The sequence below is a fragment of the Cnephaeus nilssonii genome (assembly GCF_951640355.1).
Source record: "Cnephaeus nilssonii genome assembly, chromosome: X".
NCBI lineage: Eukaryota > Metazoa > Chordata > Mammalia > Chiroptera > Vespertilionidae > Cnephaeus > Cnephaeus nilssonii.
The window spans coordinates 28,247,478-28,274,194 of NC_137071.1; the positions used below are offsets into that span (position 1 = coordinate 28,247,478).

The following is a 26,717-nucleotide window of genomic DNA, read 5'->3' on the forward strand; positions in this document are numbered from 1 at the left end:
ACAAAGTAGATTCAAAGTAAAAGGGTGGAAAATGATTCTCCAAGCAAATAACATCCAGAGAAAAGCAGGTGCAGCCATACATATGTCTGACAGAATAGATCTCAAGATGACAAAGATAACAAGAGACAAAGATGGACACTTTATAATGATAAAAGGGACACTACATAAAGAAAATAACACTTCTTTAATATATATGCACCCAACCAGAGAGCACCAAAATATATAAAACAATTACTCACAGAACTAAAGGAGAAACACAATCATAGTTGGGGACCTTAATACTCCATTGACAGCTCTAGACAGATCAATCAAACATAAAATTAATAAAGAAATATCGGCCTTAAATGAAACACTAGACCAAATGGACATAATTGACATTTGCAGAACCTTTCATCCCAGAACATCAGATTATACATTCTTCTCCAGTGCACATAGAACATTCTCAAGGACAGACCATATGTTGGGTTCTTAAACTAGCATCAACAAATTCAAGAAGATTGGAATTATACCAAGCAATTCTCTGACCACGATGCCTTGAAATTAGAAATCAACTGCAAAAAGGAAGTAAAGAAATCCACAAATATGTGAAGATTAAACAACATACTATTAAAAAATGACTGGTTCAAAGAAAAAATAAAAGATGAGATCAAAAGTTATATAGAGACAAATGAGAATGACAATACAATATATCAAAACTTCCGGGATGCAGCAAAAGCAGTAATAAGAGGGAAGTTTATATCACTGCAGGCCTATCTCAAGAAACAAGAGAATTCCCAAGTAAACAACCTAACATTAGATTTTAAAGAACTAGAAAAAGAAGAACAAAAGCAACCCAAAGTCAGAAGAAAGGAAATAATGAAAATTGGAGCAGAAATGAATGAAACAGAGAACAAAAAGACTATACAAAAAATTAAGAAAACAAAGAACTGGTTCTTTGAAAAGATTAATAAAATTGACAAACCCCTGGCTAGACTCACTAAGTAAAAAAGAGAAAAGACCCATAGAAACAAAAAACAGAAATGAGAAAGAAGTTACCAGGGACATCATAGATATACAAAGGATCATACTAGAATATTATGAAAGACTACATGCCATCAAATTCAATAACCTAGAAGAAATGGGTAAATTCCTAGAATTATATAACCTTCCTAGTCTAAATCAGGAAGAACTGGAAAATCTAAATAGACCAATCAGTAGTAAGGAAATTGAAACAACCATCAAAAACCTCCCAAAAAAGAAAAGTCCAGGAACAGATGGCTTCACCAGTGAATTCTACCATGCCTTCAAAGATTTAAAACCTGCCCTTCTCAAATGACTCCAAAAAATTGAAGAAGAAGCAATACTTCCTAACACATTTTAGGCCAATATAACTCTGATACCAAAATCTGGCAAAGATAATACACAAAAAAAGGAAACTACAGACCAATATCTCTGATGAATACAGATACAAAAACCCTAAATACTAGCGCCGTGGCCGGCAAACTGTGGCTCATGAGCCACATGCGGCTCTTTGGCCCCTTGAGTGTGGCTCTTCCACAAAATTTCACGGCCTGGGCGAGTTTATTTTGAAGAAGTGGTGTTAGAAGAAGTTTAAGTTTAAAAAATTTAGCTCTCAAAAGAAATTTCAATTGTTGTACTGTTGATATTTGGCTCTGTTGACTAATGAGTTTGCCGATCACTGTACTAGCAAATCAAATACAACACTGCATCAAAAAAATACAATAATACACCACAATCAAGTGGGGTTCATTCCAGGGGCACAAAGATGGTTCAATAACACAAATCAATTAATATAATACACCACATTAAAAAAAGTATAAAATAATATGATCTTATCAATAGATGCAGAAAAAGAATTTGATAAGATACCTCTTATTTATTATTAAAATACTCAATAAAGTAAGAATAGAAGGAAAGTGTACCTCAAGATAATAAAGACCATATATGATAAACCCTCAGCTAATAACATACTCAATGGCGAAAAACTGAAAGCTTTTCCTCTAAGGATGGAACAAGATAAGGATGTCCACTCTCACTACTCTTATTCAACATAGTGCTAAAAGTCCTATCCAGAGGAATAAGGAAAGAGAAAGAAATAAAAGGCATCCAAATAGGGAAGAAGTAAAACTGTCATTTTTTGCAGATGACATGATTCTGTGTATAGAAAACCCTAAAAATTCTACCAAAAAGCTATTAGAAACAATAAACAAGTACAGTCAAGTTGCAGGATACAAAATCAATGTGCAAAATCCATTGCCTTCCTATATTAACAACACACTTCAGAAAAAGAAATGGGGAAAAAAAACCTCCTTTTGCCATTGCAAACAAAATAATAAAATACCTAAACATAACAAAGAATAAACTTAACAAAGAATGTGAAAGACCTATATACTGAAAATTAAAAAAGCATCATTAAAAGATATTGAAAAAGATACTAAAAATAAAAAAAATCACGTGTTCATGGATTGGAAGAATCAACATAGTTAAAATGGCCATATTACTGAAAGCAATATACAGATTTAATGCAATCCCCATCAAAATCCCAATATCATTTTTTAAGAAATATAATGAGAAATCATCAGATTTTTATGGAACCACAAAAGACCCCAAATAACCAAAACAATCCTGAGGAAAAAGAATGAAGCTGGAGGTATCATGCTAACTGACATCAAATTATACTAGAGCTAAGATAATCAAAAAAGCATGGTATTGGCAGAGAAACAAACACGCCGATCAATGGAACAGAATAGAGAGCCCAGCTATAAAAACACATGTATATGGACAGGTAATTTTCGACAAAGGAGCCAGAAACACACAATGGAGTAAAGACAGTCTCTTCAATAAATGATGCTGGGAAAACTGGAAAGCCATATGAAAATGAATGAAACTGGATTACATTCTGTCCCCATTTGTAAAAATTAATTCAAAATGGATCAAAGACCTAAATATAAGACCAGAAACAATAAGTTACATAGAAGAATATATAGGTACCAAACTTATGGACCTTGGTGAAAGAGAACATTTTTAAGAACATTTTATGCCTCTGGTGGAGGCAAACCAAGGGCAAGAAATTTAGGGAATTGCAAATCAAAACTACAGTGAGATACTGCCTCACACCTGTTAAGAGTGGTCATTATCGCCAAAACCGGTTTGGCTCAGTGGATAGAGCGTTGGCCTGCGGACTCAAGGGTCCTAGGTTCGATTCCTGTCAAGGGCATGTACCTTGGTTGCGGGCACATCCCCAGTAGGGGGTGTGCAAGAGGCAGCTGATCGATGTTTCTAACTCTCTATCCCTCTCTCTTCCTCTCTGTAAAAAATCAATAAAATATATGGAAAAAAAAAAGAGTGGTCATTATCAACAAGACAAGCAATAACAAGTGTTGGAGAAATTATGGAAAAAAGGGAACCCTCTTTCACTGCTGGTGGGAATATAGACTGATACAACCACTATGGAAAGCAGTCTGGTGATTCCTCAAAAATTAACAATAGAGCCACCATACAACTTAGCAATTAATCTCCTGAGTATATACCTGAAAAACACAAAATCATGTATTCACAAAAATATATACACCCTATGTTCATTGCAGCATTATTCACTGTGGCCCAGATATGGAAACAACCAGTGTCCTATATGATAGAGGACTAGATAAAGATGTGGTACATATATACAAAGGAATACTACTCATCCATAAGAAAGAATGAAATAGCACCATTTACAACAACATTAATGGATGGATGGACCTTGATAATATTATGTTAAGTGAAGTAAGTCAGTCAGAAAAATCTAAGAACCATATGATTCCACTCGTGAACACAAAACTGAAATTCGTGAACACAAACAGCAATGTGGTGGTTGCCAGAGGGAATGGGGTAGGGTGAGGGGGTCCTAATATATGTTGACTGGAGAAGATTTGACTCTGGGTGGTGGGCACATGGTGCAATATACAGATTTTGTAACATAGAAACCTACACCTGAAAACTATATGTTCATGTTGATTAATGTCACCTCAATAAATTTAATTTAAAAAAATGAAGTTTGGGAAGATCTAAATGGGTCAAAGTCTAGATTTTCCCTACCTCACTTTGAAATTTTATACATACATTTTCAAAAAGAGTCCTTTTGCCTTTCAAAATGGTGAAAACAATAAATTTCAGAAATTCTTTTACAATGCAAAGTTTAACTTTGTGATTAAATATAAACTTAATACTATTTAAGTGTTCAAACTGTTTACTGTCTATGACAGAAAGCACCAAAACGATTAATATAAGCAAGCTAAATATTTTCATTCCTTCCTAGCTTATAATTCTGTTACTTCATTTTTGGCAAATATTTTTGGGAAGCAATGAAACACTCAAATAAAATAAAAAAAGATGATGAAACCTGGCTCGCATGGCTCAGTGGCTGAGCGTTGAGCTATGAACCAGGAAGTCATGGTCCAATTCCCGGTCAGGGCACATGCACAGATTTTGGGTTCGATCCCCAGTGTGAGGCATGCAGAAGGCAGCTGATCAATGATTCTCTCTCATCATTGATGTTTCCATCTCTCTCCCTCTCCCTTCCTCTCTGAAATCAATAAAAAAAGATGAAGTACATGATATTATTGGTTTAATAGCTTCTCTTTCAAAATAGAGTGTATTATGCTCAGTAAAATAAGTCTGTCAGAGAGACAAATACTATAGGATTTCACTTATATTTGGAATTAAAAGAATAAACAAATAAAATTGAAATAGAATTATAGACACAAAGAATGAACTGGGCTTTCTCAGAGGGGATGCGGCTTGGGAAACTGGGGGAAAGAAGTGAAGGGATTAAGAAGTACAAACTGATAGTTACAAAATAGTCACAGGAGATGCCAAGTACAACAGCATAAGGAATATAGTCAATATTGCAACAACTATTTATGGTGCCAGTTTATTTCCGGGCACTCTATTCTATTCCATTGATCTTTATGTTTTTATGCCAGAACCAAGCTGTTATGTCCTTGTAGTATAGCTTGATATCAAGTATTTTGATAACTCCAACTTTGTTCCTCTTTCTCAAGATTGCTGAGGCTATTCGTGTTCTCTTGTGGATACATGTACGTTTTTGATTATTTGTTCTAGTTCTGTGAAATACACTGATGGTGATAGGAATGGTACTGAGTCTATAGGTTGATTTGGTTAGCATTGATATTTTAATGATGTTAATTCTTCCTATCTATGATCACAGTTTATGCTTCATTTGTATTTTCTTCTATTTCTTTCTTCAGTATCTTACAATTTTCTCAGTACAGGTCTGTTACCTCCTTGGCTAAATTTATTCCTACATAATGTTTCTTTTTGATGCAGTTGTGAATGGGATGACATTACCTTCACTTTTTCACAATTCATTATTATTGTATAAAAATGGAACCAATTTCTGAATATTAACTTTGTACCCTGATAATGAATTCATATATCAGTTCTAGTTTTTGGTGGAATCTTTATAGAGTTTTCTATATACAGTATCATGTCATCTGCAAAGGATGACAGTATTACTTCTTCCTTTCCAATTCAGATGCCTTATATTTCTTCTTCTTGTCTGACTGCTTGTGGCTAGGACTTCCAGTAATATGCTAATTAGACTTTCCTTCCGGACAAAGCCAGGGCTGCGTGGAAAGGCCGGGTCCCAGGTGCCAGAAGAAAGCCGCTCAGTGGAAGGAAGGTCTACTCTTGCACAAATTTCGTGCATTGGGCTCTAGTTTGAATAAGAGTGGTGAAAGCAGATATCTCCGTCTTGTTACTGATCTTAAGGAAAACATGTTAAGTTTTTCTTCACTGTGATCTTGGCTGTGGGTTTGTCATAAATTTCCTTTATTTTGTTGAGGTATGTTCCCTGTATTCACACTTTGCTGAAAATTAACATAAATGGGTGCTAGATTTTACCATATACTTTTCCCACATCTATTGACATATGATTTTTATCCTTCATCCTGTTTATGTGGTGTATCATATTTATTGATTTGCAGATATTGTTCTAACCTTGCATCCCAGGAATAAATCCCACTTGATCATGGTGTAGAAGTTTTTAAATGTATTACTAGATATGATTTGCTAATATTTTGTTGAGTTTTTACATCTATGTTCATCAGGGATATTGGCCTATACTTTTATTTCCTTTTAGTGTCTTTATCTAGTTTTAGAATTAGATAAAGCCCCTATTTTATATGCTGGCCTTATAAAATAAGCTTGAAAGTCTTCCCTCCTCTTGAATTTTTTGGAATACTTTGAAAAAAAAATAGGTGTTAGTTCTTTGAATGTTTGGTAATATTCACCTGTGAAGCCACCTAGTACAGGACTTTTGTTTGCTGGGAATGTTTTTATTACTGCTTCAATTTCATTAGTTTTAATCAATCTGTTCAGATTTTTCTATTTCTTTTGTTTTAAAAAAATGATTTTATTCTGACTCAACGGGGTTTTTTTATTTAAAAATTTTTTAATGTTGACATTATTGCAGGTGTCCCCCTTCAACCCCATCTTTGCCCATCTCCACCCTCTCCGGCAACTCCCTTCCTTGGCCTTTACCAAATTATTGTGCATGTCCATGGGGAATGCATACTAGTATATGTTCTTTAGCTATTTCCTTCACCTTTTTTTTTTTTTATCCAGTCATCACCCACCCTGCACCCCTTGGGCACCGGCCAGTGTGTTCCATGTATTCATGCTTCTGGTTCCATTTTGTTCATCATTCCACATATTAGTGAGATAACCTGTTTCTTCTTCTTTGTTAATCCTCACCAGAGGATATTTTTCCATTGGTTTTTATACAGAGTGGTAAGGAGGTGATGAGAAAGAGAAAGAGAAACCAATATGAGAGACACATTGATTTGTTGCCTCTTGCATATGCTTTGATCAGGGCCAGGGATAAAGCCTGCAACCTAGGTACGTGCTCTTGACAGGAATCAACGCAGGACCCTTCAGACCACAGGTCGAAGCTCTATCCATTAAGGCAAACTGGCTAGGGCTGTTTCTTCTTGAATCATTTTTGGAGGATTGTATGTTTCTAGGAATTTATCCATTTCTTCCAAATTATCCAATTTCTTGGCATATAGTTGTTTATATTTTCTTATAATACTTTGTATTTCTGTGACATCAGATGTTACTTCTCTTTCATTTCAGATTTTATTTGGGTCTGCTTTTTTTCTTAATGAATGATTAAAGGTTTATCAAGCTTGTCAAAGAACCTGCTCTTGGTTTCATTGATTTTTTTGTATTGTTTTTTAGACTCCCTTTCATTTATTTCCACTCTGATCTTTATTTCCGTCCTTCTACTAACTTTGCCTTTGTTTGTTGTTCTTTTTCTAGTTCCTTTAAGTGTAAAGTTAGTTTGAGATTTTTCTTGCTTCGTGAGGTACATTCAAGGTCAACTGCCACCCACTGGGTGCTCTCAGACCTTTGTGGTAGGGTAGTGTCTCAAGGAGTCTTTAGGGTGAGGCCAGCAAAGATCATCAGGCCCAAAGAGATCAAGATTTGGCCATGAGTAGGGAGGACTCTGAATAGGAATGGTGGCAACAGTTGGAAGTGAGAGGGGAAAATGGACCCCACCCAAGAGCCACACAATTCATTTTTTCTCAGAGTATGCCCGGACTTCCTTGAATATGTTCTGCACCTGGGGACCAGGCTGGCCAAGCTCACTGACAATACTGCAGGGTCATCAGGAGTTGGGAGGGTAGAGATAGTGGTTCTCCTATTGTTGAGCTAGTGAATCTCCCTTGATGTGGGAGTCACAGCTGCCCTTGCATGCCAAGGGGTGCTCTGTTGCTCTGGCAGGGGTGCAGGGAAAGGGAGATTGTGGGTGGCAAGGGTTGGGGAAGGGGTTCCTCTGCTCTGGCAAAGGAGGTGAGAAGACAGCAACTCAGTGGTGTATGTATGGGGGAGATGGTGGAGGGGGTTGGGGGAAGGGGCTCTGCTGTTTGAGGAAAGGGGAATAAGACAGGTGCAGCAATTCTTTGTGTGTGTGTGTGTGTGTGTGTGTGTGTGTGTGTGTGTGTGTGAAAGAGAGAGAGAGAGAGAGAGAGAGAGAGAGAGAGAGAGAGAATGGCAGCATGATGGAGGCAGTGTGGTGGAGGGGGATGCTGCTAGCAGTGTGGGGAAAGGGTAAGGTTGAGATGGTAGTGGTGGCAACAGCTAAGGCACTGCTTCCTGCTCTATTACCCAATACACATAGGGTGCTGTTCTTGGCAATCAACAACTTTATAAATAGATCCTCAAAGACTCCTCTTAATGCATTTAGTATTCAAAATACCCCAAATTCAAACTTAACCTTTTTGCTTGTTATAAGATTTACAATATTCAAGTCTCAGAGTGCTGTTTATCAACTCATATGCCATTCCACTCAGCAATAAGCAGGTGACATTACATACACAACAGAATTCTGTTGGCACTAAATATAACCTAAATGAGTAAGGTGCACAGTTAACCAACACTGTAAAGTGTTAACATTCGATATTCTTTTATAAACCATTGACACAATATGATTAAAATTTCATTTTAGCAAAATATACAATATAATATTCCTTTTTAAAGCTAAGTAGGCTTTTTACTGTACCCTTTTTATGTTACATCCCAAAATTATATGGTGGATATGATATTATCAGTATACAGCATATTGATGTACCACAGGGATGGGGTCAGGATATGTGTAAAACATTTGTATTTCACAATGCTGAAACAAAAAAAAAAATTAGTAACATTTTATTACAAAAGTATTCTATACCTAGGTATATACCCAAGAGATCTGAAAATATATAGTTGCACAAAAATGTGTACATGAATATTCATGTTGGCATTATTCATAATAGCCAAAAAGTAGAAACAACCCAAATGACCATGATTTATCAAATGGATGAATAAAATGTATATCCATATAATGAATATTACTTGGTAATAAAACTGAAGTACTGACATATGCTACATAGATAACCCTTGAAAGCATTATGCTAAGTGAAGGAAGCCAGACACAAGAGGCCACATAGTATATACTTCCATTTCTATAAAAATTTTAGAACAGGCAAACTTATAGTGACAGAAATTGAAGCAGTGGTTACCTGGGGGTGGAGGGGGGGGTTTGACGTGGGGGAGGTGACTGATAAAAGGTATGGGGTTTCCTTGTGGGGTGAAGAAACATTCTACAATTGATTATGGTGATGGTTGTGCAATTCCTTGAATATATTAAAAACCACTGAACTGCACATCTAAAAGGTAAATTGCATGGCATATGAATTACACCTCAACAAAACTATTATATTAAAAAATTATCAAAGGTATTTACTTTTTTACCCATAAAACTGATGAGGTTGATGAGATCTCCCCTAATGGCCCTATCAAGATATTGTGCTTCATATAAAAATATGCTACTGAAAGAAATATAAACTGATTTTATAGCTCAAAACTAATTTAAATGCAGCATATTAGTTCATCATTTAAAGGAATTTTCCTCCTTCAGTGATGCTTTTTATAAAGGAAATCATCACCTATAAATGTCTTATTGCGAGTTTGGTATTATAAAGAAAAACAAACCTAGAGTAACTTTGTCTTAGATCAAGTTATGCTAGTAATATCCAAGTTACTTTTATTTTATCTTTATTGTTGAAAGTATTATAGACTAGAGGCCCAGTGTACGGATTCGTGCACTGGTGGGGTCCCTCAGCTTGGCCTGCAGAGATCGGGCCAAAACTGGCCCAGTGCATGGATTCATGCACCAGTGGGGTCCCTTGGCCTGGCCTGTGGGGATCAGGCTGAAACTGGTTCTAACATCCCGAGGGGTCCCAGATTGCGAGAGAGGGCACAGGCCAGGAGGGACCCCACCAGTGCATGATCAGGGCCAGGGAGGGACCACAGGAGGGCTCCAGGGTGTGTCCGGCCCTTCTTGCCCAGTCCTGATCGGTAGGATCCCAGCAGCAAGCTAACCTACTGATGGGAGCATCTGCACCCTGGTGTTCAGTGCACGTCATAGCGAATGGTCAAACGGTTGAACGGTCGGACACTTAGCATATTAGGCTTTTGTTATATAGGATGGTCCCCTTTTATCCCCATTGACCCCCTCTAACCACTCCCACCCCCTCCCCAGGCCTTCACCACACTATTGTCTATGTCCATGGGTTATGCATATATGCATATAGTTCTTTGGTTAATCTCTTCCCGCCCCCCTCCCTTCCCTCTGGTATACATCAGTCTGTTGCATGCTTCAGTGTCTCTGGTTCTATTTTGCTCATCAGTTTATTTTGTTCACTAGAGTCCACATATAAGTAAGATTATGTGACACTTGTCTTTCTCTGACTGGCTTATGTCACTTAGCATAATACTCTCCAGATCCCTCCATGCTGTCTCAAATGGTAAGAAATCCTTCCTTTTTACAGCTGCATAGTATACCATTGTGTAAATATACCATAGTTCTTTAATTCATCTACTGTTGGGCACTATGGCTATTTCCAGATCTCAGCTATCGTAAATAATGCTGCTATAAACATAGGAGTACATATATTCTTTCTGATTGGTGTTTCAGGTTTCTTAGGCTATATTCCTAGCAGTGGGTTCACTGGATCAAATGGCAGTTCCATTTTTAATTTTTTGAGTAAAGTCCACACTGTTTTCCATAATGGTTGTACCTGTCTGCCTTCCTACCAGCAGTGTACTAGGGTTCCTTTTTCTCCATATCTTCGCCAGCATAAAATAATAATAATGATGATGATGATGATGATATCCAAGTTACTTAGCACAAGTGGAAGAACCTAACCATCTAAGATAAAGAATTTGTGAAGTGTGGCCTGAAAGCAGAAAAAGTTCAGAGGCACCTCAGATATTGAGAGAAGACAAACTCTTTACCTCTAAAACTCAGCTACTGACAAGATTTCCTTATAGGATTATTCAGGGATTCAGGAATAAGACAAAGGTCTGTTTTAAGTTCTCAACTTTATCTCTTAGATATTTTGAAAATCTCTATCTTGGAAAAATAAACAAAGAATTTAACACTGAATCCTTTCAACACAATTTATTCTTGAATTCCTAAAAGATTCCATGGCCAACAGAAACCAAGAGGTTAACAAAATGAAGTAAATATTGAGATGGAAAAAAAGAAAAGCTATATAAAAATAGAATAAAATAAAATATATGAAAATGGTAAGAAAGAGTACTTAAGTCTTATTTGTAACCTTTATAAAATATAGTCTAGAACCTGGGTTGTGGGAAAATGGAAGATATAAAAAAGACTCAAACTTATTTTGCTAATTTATAATTCCGTTTTATATAATACAATACTTAATTTTTGTATATTTGTATATCCTGCTTTCCAAAATTAAAAATTGCTTTAAGTTTTAAAGGGAAGCCGAAACCGGTTTAGCTCAGTGGATAGAGCGTCGGCCTGCGGACTGAAGGGTCCCAGGTTCGATTCTGGTCAAGGGCATGTACCTTGGTTGTGGGCACATCCCCAGTAGGGGCGTGCAGGAGGCAGCTAATCGATGTTTCTAACTCTCTATCCCTCTCCCTTCCTCTCTGTAAAAAATTAATAAAATATTTTTTTAAAAAGTTTTAAAGGAATTTTTTAAAATGTTGCTGTTTCTCTACTAATGAATAAGGAATTCATTAATCCCTAATTTAAATTCCTCTTAGAATGACCCTGCTGCAGTTCCAATATTATCCAAGCAATATGGTTTTTTAAAATAATTTTCAGTCTATTTAGAGTAGGACAGAAATTCTCTGCATTTGTCAATATAGTAATATCAAGAGAAAAATAGAAACTAAAAATATTCTAGAAACTTAAAAAAACCCTTTTATAGAATCAAATTATAGATGATATGTTAAAGGATGACTATTTACAATATATATGATGTTTAAATTTTAGACCATGTTAACACTAAAGAGTTTAATTTGACAAGTTCAGAGGCACTTCAGATATTGAGAGAAGACAAACTCTTTACCTCTAAAACTTTACCCATTTAAGGGCATATTGAATTTATGTTGGTACAAAAAGACTACCGACTTTGCCATATCATGTTATACAAACATAACCATAGGTTTTTTTTATGTAAGGTTAAATGTAAATATGGAGCTGCTTTAGTAATCCACATTAATTTAAAAAAAGATAGTAACATTTGCACAGTCTTTTAGTAGCTTGAATCATTCCCTTAGAAACAATGTAAATATTCAAAATTGCATATAGAGGAAAAAGTTAACACACTAGGACTTCATAATCATATTTAAAATTAATCTAATTTTTTTCATTTTAAATTCACTGATACACACATATAACAATCACTGTATACATACATACATACATACATACATACATATACTCTAGCTCCCAATCAACCATTTCATAATTTTATAAAGAACAAAAATCCTCTATGGAAAAGTGAAGTCTTTACCTAAGTTTTACTACTTCCAGCATTATCCCTTCAAATTTATAATGTATAGACCCACTTCTATCTCTAGCTCCATCTATAACTTATCATTAGATTTTTATTATTGTTGCTATTCAGGCAAACGCACCACTTAGAATGAGAACAAGATATTTCTATCTTCCTCCTCCAGATAGTGTCTTAAGGACATCGTAAAGCAGTCTGAAATAAACACACATATTTACACAAACAGAAAAAAACACACAGGGAAAATTGTAGAACACAATCTGAGTTTATAATTTACTTTGCAAGTATTGCATGAAAAACTAATTATACATTTCTGAACATATTATGCTTAAATTCCTAAGCAAAACTGAACTAACAACTCCAATACCTGCCATATTAAAAATAAAGCAATGGCTACCTAAAATAAATTTCCCATTTTAAAATATATATATCTACCATTAAAATTTTGTATCAGTTACTGTTCTTGCTGTACCTTCCAAATCTATATTTCTGTTCTAAGATATTACTAAATTATGTTATTTTATTTTGGGTATGAATATTCATTGAGTAAATTAAAAATATGAGCAAATTCAAAAAAGCATGTCAACAATAGTTTTGAAAATTTTCTTTTTAAAAAAACTACCCCCATGATTTTTATTGAATAAATCCCTCATTCCACAAAAACTTTCCAGGTTATATATAAATCAATTTCTCAAGTAGTTAATGAACTTTATGTTCCACTTACATGATATCATTAAGTAGTCTTCAGAAGTGCTCTTGACATCCTCCTCTTCCTCATCATCATCATCTTCAGTTTTAATAGTAACTGTAGATCCAGGAACACCACCAGCTGTTTGAATCACAGTTTCTGTATCTGAATTAGTTACAAGAACCTCCTCAGATACCATTGTGGGAGAGTCAACTCCTGAAACACAATCTTGGACCACATGTCCTAAGTGTCCATCAGGACCAGTAACAATGTCAGCCACAAAAACCTGGTCAGGTACTCTAACGGTTTCTGTAATTAGCTCAGAAGTCAAGATGTGATCACCATCATCTTCCTCGATATCCTCTTCAATAGCGACATCAGCTTCAAGTACAGCTTCAGGAACAATTACACCTTCTGTTACTACATCGGTCTCAGTGATGATATCAGGCCCATGAACAACTTCAGCTGCAAGGCCATGATCAAGAGTTATCCCATCATCTGTGACAACATCAGAAACTAATACAGCCTCAGGAACTGAAACAACAATATGGTCTCCATCGATATGCGCAGTACCAGCCATTCCAGCCACTATAATATAAACAATTATCCAAAAAGTAGTTACATTATTAATGAAAAGAACTGTAAAAAATATTTTAAGTAAGAAATAGTCCTGGCCAAACTATCACTTAAAAATTCACTGATAATTGGAGTGTAATAAAAACCATCACCAATCAGGAAGGAGGTGAAAACAATGTTCACAAAATCTAAATTAGAACCTTAAAATGATGTATTTTATTTTTAAGTAAAACATAAAGTCACAGTGATATATCACTACACACCAATTAGAACAATTAAAATAAAAAACAAATAACAGGACAGGTGGTGAGGATGTAGAGAAATTTGATATCTCATATTTTGCTGGTGGGAATGTAAAATGTAGCAGACACTCTGGAAAATAGTTTGGCGGTTTTTATAAAGCTAAACATGTATTTACCATACAACCCAACAACTGCACTCTAGGGAATTTTCCACAGAATTATTAAAACATATGTTTGTACAAAAAAACTACACATAAATATTCGTCATAGCTCATAGTAACTATTACTCATAGTAGCAAAACATTGAAAATAATCCAAATGTCCTTCAGCAATGAATGGTTTGCTAAACCAACTCTGGCACATCCTTACTATGGAATACCACTCAGCAATAAAAAAGGGACAAACCATTGCTACATTCAACAACCTGTATGAATCTCCAAAAAATTATGCTGAGTTCAAAACGCCAATTACCAAAGTTTACAATACTGTATAATGTATAAATGGAATAACTTCTATATCATTCACAAAATAAAAAAACTACACAGGGGAATAGATTAGCAGTTGCCAAGGTTGGGTATGTGTGTGAATATATTGGCATAGCATATACTAGAGGCCCAATGCACGAAATTCGTGCAAAAGTAGGCCTTCCTTCCCCCAGCTACTGGCACTGGCTTCCCTCTGGCACCCGGGATCCGGGCTTCCCTCACAGCCCTGGCTTTGTCCAGGTCATCTGGAAGGTGGTTCGGCTATTTGGTCTAATTAGCATATTAGCTCTTTATTATATAGGATATATAGGATATGGTAATGGGACAGTTTGTATCTTCATTGGGGTGTTGTTTACACAAACTTGATGTGGGTTAAAACTACATAGAATTATACACACGCACACACAAACCTAGTTATAAATATATCACCGTTGGAAGAAGATGAGTAAAGGTAAATGGGACCCTATATATTATTTTTCTACTTCTGGTGAGTCCAATATTTTCAAAAATTAAAATTAACGCAAAAAAGACACAAACATAAAAAGTGCTAGCTCATATGTTAAATTGGTGAGTTTAAAATGACAAGCTTAATATATTATAAAGTATATAATCCAAGCATAAAAGTTCCTAAACTTCTTTATCTTATCGTATATAATTAAAGTGTAATATACAAATCAACTGAACTGCAGAACGACCGGTCGCTATGACGTGCACTAACCACCAGGGGGCAGATGCTCAATGCAGGAGCTGCCCCCTAGTGGTCAGTGCGCTCCCACAGGGGAAGCACTGCTCAGCCAGAAACCAGGCTCAGGGCTGGCGAGTGCAGCAGCGGTGATGGGAGCCTCTCCTGTCTCCGCTGCTGATGGGTGGTAAGGACCGAGGGGTCCCGGACTGCGAGAGGGCACAGGCCAGGCTGAGGAACCCCCTCCCCCACCAGTGCACGAATCTTGTTCACTGGCCCTCGAGTAAGAAATAAAGCCTCTTTTGACACCTGATTTGGGGGGATAAAACAAACTGATTTCACACAAAGTTTTGTTTTGATAAAATATTATACATATGGCCCTAGCCAGTTTGGCTCAGTGGCGAGTATCGGCCCGCAGACTGAAGGGTCCTAGGTTCGATTCTGGTCAAGGGCATGTACCTCAGTTACAGGCTTGATCCCTGGCCCATCAGGGCGTGTGCGGGAGGCAACCAATTGATATGCCTCTCTCACATCAATGTTTCTCTCTCTCTGTCTCTCCCCCTCCTTACCACTCTGTCTAAAAATCAATGGAAAAAATATCCTCAGGTGAGAATTAACACAAAAATTCTACATATGGACTCCAAATTGTATTAAATTCTAAATTAATCTGTAGGGAAAAATGTTTAAATAACTTGGGCACCATGGTAAACATCAACTCCTCCTTCCCTTGTGAGAGTGTAAAATTCTCCTTCATGAGTTCTGTTAAATTATGCCTCCCTCAGTAAACAATTTAATATAAAGTCTGTGGACCAGATTATAACAAATTATCTGTAAGAATCCAGTACAAATCTTTTTCCATATAATGATCACTTTCTATAAAGTAACTAGAGGCCCGGTGCACGGATTCATGCACCGGTGGGGTCCCTCAGCCTGGCCTGAACCCTCTCATAATCTGGGAACCCCCCCCCCCCCAGGGATGTAGTAGTGCGTGAAGCAGCAGGCAGCCAAGGAGGAGCCCAAGCCCAGGCCTGGCACTGCTCCCGCTCATCCGGACCCCGCTGCTCAGTAGCATTGCTGCAGAGGCAGGAGGCTCATGCAGTGACCACCAGGGGGCAGCGCATTGACCACCAGGGGGCAGCTCCTGCATGGGCGTCTGCCCCCTGGTGGTCAGTGTGCTTCATAGCGACCTGTCAACCAGTCATTCAGTTGCTTAGGCTTTTATATATATAGATACCTGAAAGAGTGCTATCTGCTATAGATTATTCACTATTATAAACCAATTAATTATGGCAGTTAGTTAACAAGTTTGGTTGGAGATCAATGGACACTGTTAATACCTTAATCCATTAAAAAAAAGTGAGAAGGGAAAGCTGCCTTTGATGATAATCTTCCTTTCTTTTTTTATTTTTAAATATATTTTTATTGATTCCAGAGAGGAAGGGAGAAGGAAAGATAGAAACATCAATGATGAGAGAAATCATGATGGGCTGCCTCCTGCACGCCCCACACTGGGGATCGAGCCCGCAACCTGAGCATGTGCCCTTGGCCAGAATCGAACGGGGGACCCTTCAGTCCAAAGGCCGATGCTCTATCCACTGAGCAGAAACCGCTAGGGCAGGATAATCTTCCTTCCAACCCTTCTGTATCCATCTCACTATTCTCAAACTGTCACCTAAATCACATTACCCTAGAACAGTGGTCGGCAAACCACGGCTCGCGAGCCACATGTGGCTCTTTGGCCCCTTAAGTGTGGCTCTTCCACAAAATACCAGGTGCGGGCGCGCATGTACAGTGCGAATGAAACTCCGTGGCCCATGCGCAGAAGTCAGTTTTTGGCCTGGGCGAGTCTATTTTGAAGAAGTGGCGTTAGAACACTCAAGGGGCCAAAGAGCCGCATGTGGTTCGCGAGCTGCGGTTTGCCAACCACTGCCCTAGAAGAACAGAGCCTCAACCTTGAAATCTAGTAGACAAAAGGAGTGTGTATACAAGTAGTTCTTTCTTTTCACTTATTACTCCAGGGCCATTTTGGAGACAGGGAGGGCAGGTTTCAAATTTAGCATTCAACCAGACTGGCAATATCATTTTTTGCAAGGAAAATTTAAATGTTAAGTCTATAAAATTAACAGCATGAAAATTCTATGTATATAAACAACAAACTAATATTTTATAAAACTTCTTCACAATTCAAACTTAAATTATAGGAAATTCCATTTACTTTAGAACACTGCTGGAGGTTAGTTTTGTTCTTGAGAGTAGACACTAGGAAAGGATGGTATAAGGCAAGTGCTGTCCTGAGTTCATATTAACCTGGTTGGGAAGATTCTAAAACAGATGGAGTGTTTTTCTGTTCACCTAGCCTCTACTTTAATAGGAACTTACAGGTCAAAATAAATCATATCTAAACCAAAAGAAATCCAAATATCCTTTCTTACCCTGAACTAGATAATCTCAAAGAGCTTAGACTAAGAATCAATGAGCTTTCCACAGGGTACTGGCAGATTACTCAGACCAAGATCCAAGATTCCTATGAAATTTTGCTCTTTCCTCTTACAACCCATCTGTTAGATTCCACTGAATTTCTAAACAGTCACACATTTAGCTATACAATAGCTATATTTATTGATCACTGACTATGCACCAAGCAACTTGCTAATGCTTTTACATATATTATCTCACTTAAGCCTCAGAACAACTGTATAATAAGGTGAGTTGTTATTATCCCCATTTTAAATATGAACTATGGTTAAGAGGGGTTAAATAATCTTGCCCTAGGCTCAAGCTGGGAATTAACCTGTTTGACTCCAGACTGGACTTTATTTTTTTTAATATATTTTTATTGATTTCAGAGAGGAAGGAAGAGAAGGAGACAGAAACATCAATGATGAGAGAGAAACATTGATCGGTTGCCTCCTGAACTCCCCCTACCAGGGATTGAGCCCACAACCTGGGCATGTGCCCTGACCAGCAATCAAACCTTGACTTCCTGGTTCATAGGTTGACACTCAACCACTTAGCTACACTGGCCGGGCTGGAGTTTATTTTTATACTTGTCTAAAAAGAGAAGAAAATTTATTTACCCTAAAGACTTTTTAAGAGATTTTATAGGATTAACTAAGTGAGTAACTACTATAGGAATAGTTTGAGAAAGAGTAAAAATATTGATCATTTAAATTTCAAAGCATTTAGTAAGCAGCATTAAAGGGCATTAATAATTTGTCTCACTAGGTAACAAAATTATATACAGTAAGAAAAAATCATTTAAAAAGTATGACATAAATTAGATAACCAGGTAACAGTAAGAAACAAATAATCACTTTAAGCATTTTCCATTTACCAAAGTTATCTCATTTAAATGTGAATACTTGGAATTTCACTATGAGGTAGCATAAAATTTGGTATTTGTTAGGTCTATCTTGGGCCATTATCTAAGGCTGTTTTTCTATTTAAGGCCCAAAGCAACATAGACGTTTTGCAGCAATAAAATCTTAAACAACTATTAAATTCAGTAGCACAGATTCCAAGGGCAACCATTCTACTGAAACATGACAAAGTTATTACATAATTTGTTGTAAATTTTAAAATCTCAAATATTCTTTAAAAACTAGTGTAATTAAAAGACTAATTTAATTTCTGAATTAAATTCATGTTTCAGATTCTTTTTTCCCAAATAAAAAAATGTTAAACTCTTCTATATAAAAATAAAAAAAAACAACTGCAAACTAGGGAACTTATTTAAAACTAGAGACCCAGCCTGTACCCTCTCGCAGTCCAGGATCCCTCTCGCAGTCTGGGACCCCTCGTTCCTTACCACCCGCCTGCTCGCTGCTCCTTACCGCTCAGCTAGCTGTTCCTTAGTGCTGCCTCGGAGGCGGGAGAGGCTCCTGCCACCGCCACTGCGCTCACCAGCCGTGAGCCCAGCTTCAGGCTGAGCAGTACTCCGGTCGATTTGCATATTAGGGTTTTATTATATAGGATTTGTAGCACAAAACAATATTGATCTTATGTTAAAAAGCACTTATGTATTTATTTATTTATTTTTATTGCTTTTTTTACAGAGTGGAAGAGAGAGGGATAGAGAGTTAGAAACATCAGTGAGAAACATTGATCAGCTGCCTCCTGCACACCCCCTACTGGGGATGTGCCCGCAACCAAAGTACATGCCCTTGACGGAATCAAACCTGGGACCCCTCAGTCCGCAGGCCAATGCTCTATCCACTGAGCCAAACCGATTAGGGCAGCACTTACGTATTTATAGTAGCCATTCCATCCCAACCAAGAATCTTACGGAATTTAGAGATCTTGTGCCACATAGTGTATTTACTTGGCTAGCTCTACCTGTGTATGCTAAACTCTATTTCACCAATATCAACAATTTATGTGATTGCAAATATCTAAGTTTTTATGTTTGCAGAAATTTAAAGAGAATGTATCTAATTTCTAATTAAATTTTACAATTAGGAGTTTAATGGATGGAGGAAAGATTAAATACAGGGAGGCTGTTTTCAGAAAGAAACCTAAATTATCAGAGCTAAAATTTCCATTGTCAAAAATCCTACCAATAAAGGTCCCTTTAGGTTTAGACTGGTTTGCATTTCTTAAAATAACATATAAAAAATGAAAAGACCCACATGAGTTCAGAACTGCAGATCAAAAAATAGTTCCTTTCTATCTTCTAAGACTTCAGAATTTACTAAGGACAAATGGAAACCTAACTTATACTTTAGGTCAACATCATCCCTAAACACAAACGAGTGAACATTACCCATATTAGCCATTTCTGATCTAACTGGATAGCCAACAAAATAATTTAACAAAAAAATGTAAAAGCAATTTAGTTGCCATCAATTTTTGTCTAGATTTAAAAGAACATAACATTAAATTAAAAAGGAATTTTAAAAGAATGCATCATTTCAAAAACCAATAATCACAAAATTCTACTAGGAAACTGAATCATGAACTGTATAACAAAAAACTGTGGCTTTAATTTTATTATGGTATAAGTAAGTTGATTTACTTTATTAAATTCATTTTAGAAGGGACTCTAAATTAAAGATCTGGAAGTAGTTCTCAAATTTGCCCATTTTATTACTCATAAAAAGTAAGGGTATAATGAATGAAATTTTGCTTTCTATCCCATAACATGTTTACATGAGTATAACTGTGTCTATGTGTCTTTTCCCCAATTCAAATAAAGGTACTGTTTTGATGGGCTGTTTATCCTGTGGTTTCATGTACACATTGGCACATTCCTCAAGGGCACTCATACTCCAGTCTGAGATGCAAAGCTTTAGGTTAAATACAAAAGGATTCTAATGCATTAAAAAATATTTTAACAAGTCAAATGTCTGCCAACTGATGAATAGATAAACAAATTTAGCTTACCCATGTAGTAGAGTATTATTTAGCAGTAAAAAAATTTAAGTATTAATACATGCTACAATATGGATAAAACTTGAAAACATTATGCTAGGTGAAAGAAGCTAGACACAAAAGGTCACATATGGTATGATTCTACTTATATGAAATGCCCAGAACAGGTAAATCCATAGGCAGAAAGTTGGGGGGGGGGGGGCGAGTAGGAAGTAACTGCTAATGGGTATGAGGTATATTTTTACCATGACAAAATGTTCTGAAATTAGGTAATGGTGACAGCTGCACTTTATAACTATACTAAAAACTATTGAATTGTATTCTTTAACATGGGTGAATTGTATAGTATATTAATTATATCTCAATAAAAATAAATAAAATAATGTACATAAAAATATGTCAATACACATATTCTACTTCCCTAGCAATTAAAAGGAAATAAAGTATTCGATGTAATAAAGGATTAATTTACCATAAAAAAATAACAGGAGGAGGAAGGAACAATGAAAAGGAAGAGGAACACCAAATATTTACCAGCACTGATCAGATATTTTTTTCAATCTTTGAAGGGAAATGCTACATTGTAGGTAACATTTTGTATTAAGTGAAGAAAATACTATATTTCTTCCATTTTTAAAATATCTATTATTAAAAGGTAACAAATTAAAGTTGGCATTTCAACCAAAACGTATTTAACATATTGAAGTTCATGTGTTCCAGTATTTTAAAAACTATCTCTAGCAAAGAATTCACAAAATTATTTGTGAAATCTTACTCTTCAGCCCTTTGCCCTATCTCTAAAATTTATTCCTGTACTTTTTTTCACCCCAAATCACTTCTAATTTGTTCATTATCAACACAATTCACTTCTGACTCCTAGAATAAATCCATGATTTATTTCTATTTCATCAATGAACTACACAGTCATCTTGATCTCCAACACATTTGCTCTTGAACTACACTCTGTACCTTTAGTCATCAGGCCCACACTGTACCTTTAGTCATCAGGCAGAAATATCAAGGAGTCAAAGAATTGGAGAATACCTTAAATGTTATCTTGTCCAACCACTTCATAAAAGTGAATTAAGTAATTTGTCCAAGTTTACACAGATAGTTAATAGGACTGGCAAGAGTGGAATTCATTTTTTTCTGGGCTTTACAATGGAACAAAATAATTAATTCAACCATATTATCTAAAAACAGTAGTAGTATTTTCTTAATTAAGCAAAAAGTCTCCATCTTTAATTTCATCTTTGACAATTCCATAATACCTGGTTTTGTTTACTTTTTATCCCAATTTACCATGTCTTTTTTACACTCATACTCTCACTGTGAGCTTTTCTTCAACTGCTACTACTCTATCCCTACATCTTATACTTCAGATACCTCTATCTTCTATCATTCATATTGACCTTACCCAAATTCAGTTTCTTTGTGGACTCTCAATGGAGTCTTCACATTTTCATCAAAATTAAGAGACTACTGAAAAATGTTTATAAAAATAAGGAATATTTTTTTATTTTAAAAAATGTAATGCTATTAATAACAACTTTGAGAATACAGTATCAGAATACAATTGATCATTGGCTAATATGGGTAATAGTGCACAATTTTCCTGTATCACTTTATAAGCATCTAACTCCTTTAAAATGACTTAAGTATTTCCTTCTCTAGCTTTATTAACAATTCAAATTAAAATATAGTTTAGAAATCTAACTTAATATTTCCTACATGGAAGAACTGATAGTTATTTATGCAAATTGAGTTTTACATTTCCAATGGCATATTACTACTATATTCCAAGTTTCCTTACCTCAACTTTCCCACAAAATTTTAAGAATGGTTTTAAGTAGACAATAGACATATAGCTGTACTTTAATAAGTCCTACAAATGTGTTTTCCTAGCAAGAGAACAATATTTCATTGTAACTCTCCCCTTCTGCAGTGTAGTTTTGATATTTCATTTGTTCTGACTTTTAAAAAAGAAAAATTACAACAAAGAAAATGCTTTACCAAAATCTTGCATAATCATGGTATGGGCCATTCTAGAGTCTGATGTGTACAATCCAAGACTGCCTCCTCCACCTGAATCCATACTTAGCAAAGTTCATTCACAAATCTCTGTAAAAGAAATAGTTTTTAAAATAGTTTAAAAGCATGTATGTCAGTCAGTTGTTTTGAGAAAAAAAAATGCAATTGAAAACATGCCTTTCAACCAGGTGTGCAAATTTCATTACAAAAGAAAACAAAACAAAAATCTTGATTAGATGCTTTATGTGACAACCATAAATTACAGAAGGGCCAAGTGGAAGTAAACCAAAGATAATGGAGAATGAGACAGAGTAAGTGTGGTGAGCCATAGAGAAGTGAAAGAAGCAAGCAAAAGAACAAAACTGTAGTGTTGAAGTTCCAGTTAAAATATAGGTTATAAAAGCAGAAGAAAAAGAACAAGATGACAATAGTTGGGATATTTATACATTACTAGAGGACTCAGGTGTCTAGTATTAGTGAATTTCATCCAGTGGCTCTCATCCATTTCTTCCAGAACCAGATCAGCCCTGCAGCGGAGCTCTGCAGATAAACGTGTTTCACCTCTGGCTCCAGGGGTTTTACTTATAATGTAAAATGTTCTATCCCAGTTTCCCGGGAGTTCTTTGAGTCAGTAAGGACTTCTGAGCTCCCTCTACTACATTCTCTTGTCTCACAGTTTTGAGGACTCATGAAACATGACTGCTTCCTAAATATGGTAAAGATAAGATCAATCACATACAAACATTTTAGCAAATTGTTCTTACAGAATATAGTTTACTTGCAATTGTATGATGGATTTTTTCCATTAATGATTACTAAAGTCATGTTAGCCTCATACTAATTTTGAAAGCAAGGGACCAACATATTTCATTTCAAATGACTTATCTAAGATCACCAGATGGTATGAAACCTAAAGTCATGTGCTGTCACTCAATATATTTTTTATAACTACTTATGTGTATTTCCTCATTAAACTTAAGATTCTAAGTAAATCTACCAAAAAATCTGTATATTTTATAACAATTATCTCCTTTTTAGATAGGAGTGTTTAATAAATAGGACTATACTGCACAAAAGATGAGACTATATCATTAATAAACATTTTAGAAAGCTGCCATGTAAACTAACTTTATCCTTAAGTATAGATCACTAAGATTTTTTCCTTGCCTTAAAGTTCTATAAATGTAGGAGAGTCTCACAGAGTAACCTCTATCAACATTTGAGTCATGTATATAAAAATCCTACAGCATATCAAATATTTTAGATAAAATTATTTGGTTATGTGTGAGCAAAATTACAAAGTTTTAGAAATTCTTGGCTGTATTTTATCTTTTTAAAAATACCACAATATTTTCTGCCTTCACAATGAAGTCAAGAGCATTCACAATAAACTGTGTGTTCAGAGGTCAGTTAAAATACCATGTGGACTTCTTAAAATTAAAAACATTGTACTATTTCAACTTTAATTAGAACAATTGTTTTCTTTATTACTAACAATTATAAATGTCTTTAAAATGTTCTAAACAATTTTGTTTAGTTATTAAATAAGATAAAACACTATAATTTGTTAATCACCTTAATATAGAGTCTTGAAGAAACTGTAGATTTTTCTTACATTGTAAAATAAAATCTGCAGCAATTTCTTTTTATTTTTCCTTCTGAGCTATATTATTTTCTTTGGGGGAAAAAGTTTTCTTTACCTATTGTAAAAATACATTTAGAATTAGATATTTTAAAACATTTTAAACCAAAACTCTTACACAACTAAGAATTTTTCTTTACACTTTCAATTTGGGCTGATATGCTCAAATCTATTAATATAAAAAGCAACCATAGGGATTTCAACAGAAACGACTATCCACTACGATATAAGCAACATTATTAGAATTCGACCACCTGATTAAAACAAAATCTTCTCTAAAGCACATTTTAAAAATCACTACCAACTCCGTATTTTGGAAAGTGAAAGAGAACCAACCAAGGGCAAGCTTTATCCTTGCCAGATCCATAGAGAAAAAGATGCACTAGTGCTCAGTGAAATGTAAAAATTTGAACGCCTAATGCAACTATTATGGGAAGTGCCATGCTGTATGAATACCAAATAAATTGGAGCACATTTATTCCCATATAGGAAGTTTCAATAAGATCAGTAATAAATAAGGTAGGAGAACAGCCAGTAGGTCCCCAGGCTTCTGGGTCTTCCCAAGAATCTATCTCACTCACATCCTTACTGAATGGAGGGAACCACCAAGTACGCCTTAAGTAAACATCTTTCCAGCAACGTAGGGGAAGAAGAAATCACATACACACACAAATGTTACTCTCAGCAATCTCCTCTAAACATAGCTTATTCAGGACCTAGCTTCTCGGTGATGTAAATTCGGCAAAGGGATGGAAGAGAAATCCTAAGACGGCAAAACAAGAGAATGTGAAAGTAGTATTTGCAGAGATATGAGACAAAGGAGCCCTGGCAAGTAGCAGTATTGCAGCTTTGGACATAACCCTCTTCCCGCATAAGTCTGCCTTTCCCGAGACCATGCCAAGTTTCAATCGTTTCGAGCAGAACGCACACACGTGCCCTCATAAATTACCCATCTGACTGGATCCTTAACCGAACCAGAGCACCTCCGCCAAGGAAAGCTGGAGAGCGAAGAGACAACAATACCCGTTCCCCTCCTCCCTTCTTTCAGTTGGTGCAGTGGTCTCCACTGCCCCTCCGTTACCCACGCTGTGCAACCCAACCCCTCATCTTCCTCCCGCTCCCTCTGCCCACTACGTGGGAGAAGGCTGAGAACCAAAATGGTGGTGTGTTAGCTGAGGCGACACTTGCAGCACACGTCCCTCCCCCACTTCCCTGCTCTGACGGCTCCCTATTGCCCTAAAATGCCCAATTCGGTCCCACCTCCTCACAAATGCCGCCATCCCTCGCGAATTCCAAGGTTACCATTCGCGGCGGGCGGGGGCGCGAGTGAAAGGAATATTGGGGCGGGGGCGGGGGGATGTAGCAGGAAAAAATGCCGGGGGGACGTCGCATTCTTCACTTCACCGTTTTGTTTTCCGCCATTTTCCCGTCACCCAAAACCACCGACGGCCTTCACGAGGGCTCTTGCCCCCAGGGGCTCTGGCCTACGGAAAGAAAAGGTCAGCTGAGGAGGAGACACTTCCCTCAATTCCTCCAGCCACCCCTGAGGCTGAGGATCAAAACCGGGCGCCCGAGGGGGAGGGCAATTTAGGGACTAGACGCCACTTCCATTGTTCCCTTCGCCCTACATACAGTACAAGCAGTACAAGCTCTCCAACCCTCACAGGAGCGACCCTGAGCGCAGGGGCCCTAAATCCCTCTATTTTCTCCTTAGGAGTCTCCTTACCTGCAGATGATGCCGCCGCCAGTAAAATTCTGACCGCGCTCCGAATTTCTGGGGGGGAGGGGGGGAGCGGGGGGTGGCAGCTGTGGATCTGTAAGGTCTTCACATTCGGGTTTCCGAGGTTCTGCAGCCAGAGCCAATCACAAGCTACTCTGCGTCTGGGAGGCGCGCGGCCTTGTCCTCCTTTATATTGCTGCCGACTGCTGAGGTTGCATTACGTCACGCTGCCGCTGCTGCAGGGTGAGGGGCCGGAGGGGGAGCCTGCGCAGGCGCGGGAGACCGGGAAGCTCTCGCTGGGTTTGGGCTTAGAGACCCCGCCGACCGGCTATGGGGGCTGCAGGGCCAGGCGAGTACAAGTCCGCAAAGCCTTGATCTTGGCGAGCCCCTGAGGAGTTTCCTTGGGAAGATTTTCTGTTCTCCAGGTTTCCCAAGGGAATGAAAAGGGTAAGGGGGTGGGGGATTGTGGATCGGTGAACCTCCTATAAGCTGTTGGACTAGGTTTTAAAAAAATCGCCCCTACCCTCCGAGGAGGATTCGGCCAATTAGGCTGACCAGAGTGAGGAGGTATGCCTCTCCCCAATACACCAATGTGTGTTTTGCAGTTTTCATTCCTCCCTCCCTCCCTTCCTTTTATATTCCGCAATGGTAGACAATGGGTTGAAGAAAGTAGAGTGAAGAAAGACATACAAGGGAAAGGTGGACAAGGGACCTAAATGCTCCTAAATGTCTCACTTTGCACAAAATGGGAGAACTGAGAAATTCAGTAGTGACTGGTGAGGAAAAAAGTGATGAGATGTGAGTAAAAGTTTGGATTTGAAGAGCCTTACACTGTATTCTGAAAATTTAGCTTTAGTACTATGAGCATTTGAAATAAATAGCCTTGTTTAGGCAAGGAGAA

General features: G+C 37.0%; 1 protein-coding gene across 12 annotated transcripts in view; it reads right to left on the reverse strand.

Moving 5' to 3' along the window:
• ZNF711 (zinc finger protein 711) overlaps positions 1–25,956 on the reverse strand; it is a 42,343-nt gene extending 16,387 nt beyond the window's left edge. Inside the window, exons 1-6 of one of the 12 annotated variants that reach the window (XM_079764292.1) lie at positions 25,823–25,956; positions 25,357–25,580; positions 24,678–24,859; positions 24,030–24,154; positions 22,437–23,160; positions 13,105–13,656 (exon numbers count right to left, since the gene is read on the reverse strand). In XM_079764292.1, the coding sequence (XP_079620418.1) occupies positions 13,105–13,656; positions 22,437–22,518 (634 nt within the window). In that variant the 5' untranslated portion in view covers positions 22,519–23,160; positions 24,030–24,154; positions 24,678–24,859; positions 25,357–25,580; positions 25,823–25,956. Of the gene's footprint in view, positions 1–13,104; positions 13,657–22,436; positions 24,155–24,677; positions 25,799–25,822 lie in introns of those variants that run through there. The other 11 variants (XM_079764291.1, XM_079764293.1, XM_079764294.1 and 8 more) reach the window with 11 other exon arrangements.
• Between the last annotated feature and the right edge of the window lie 761 nt (positions 25,957–26,717).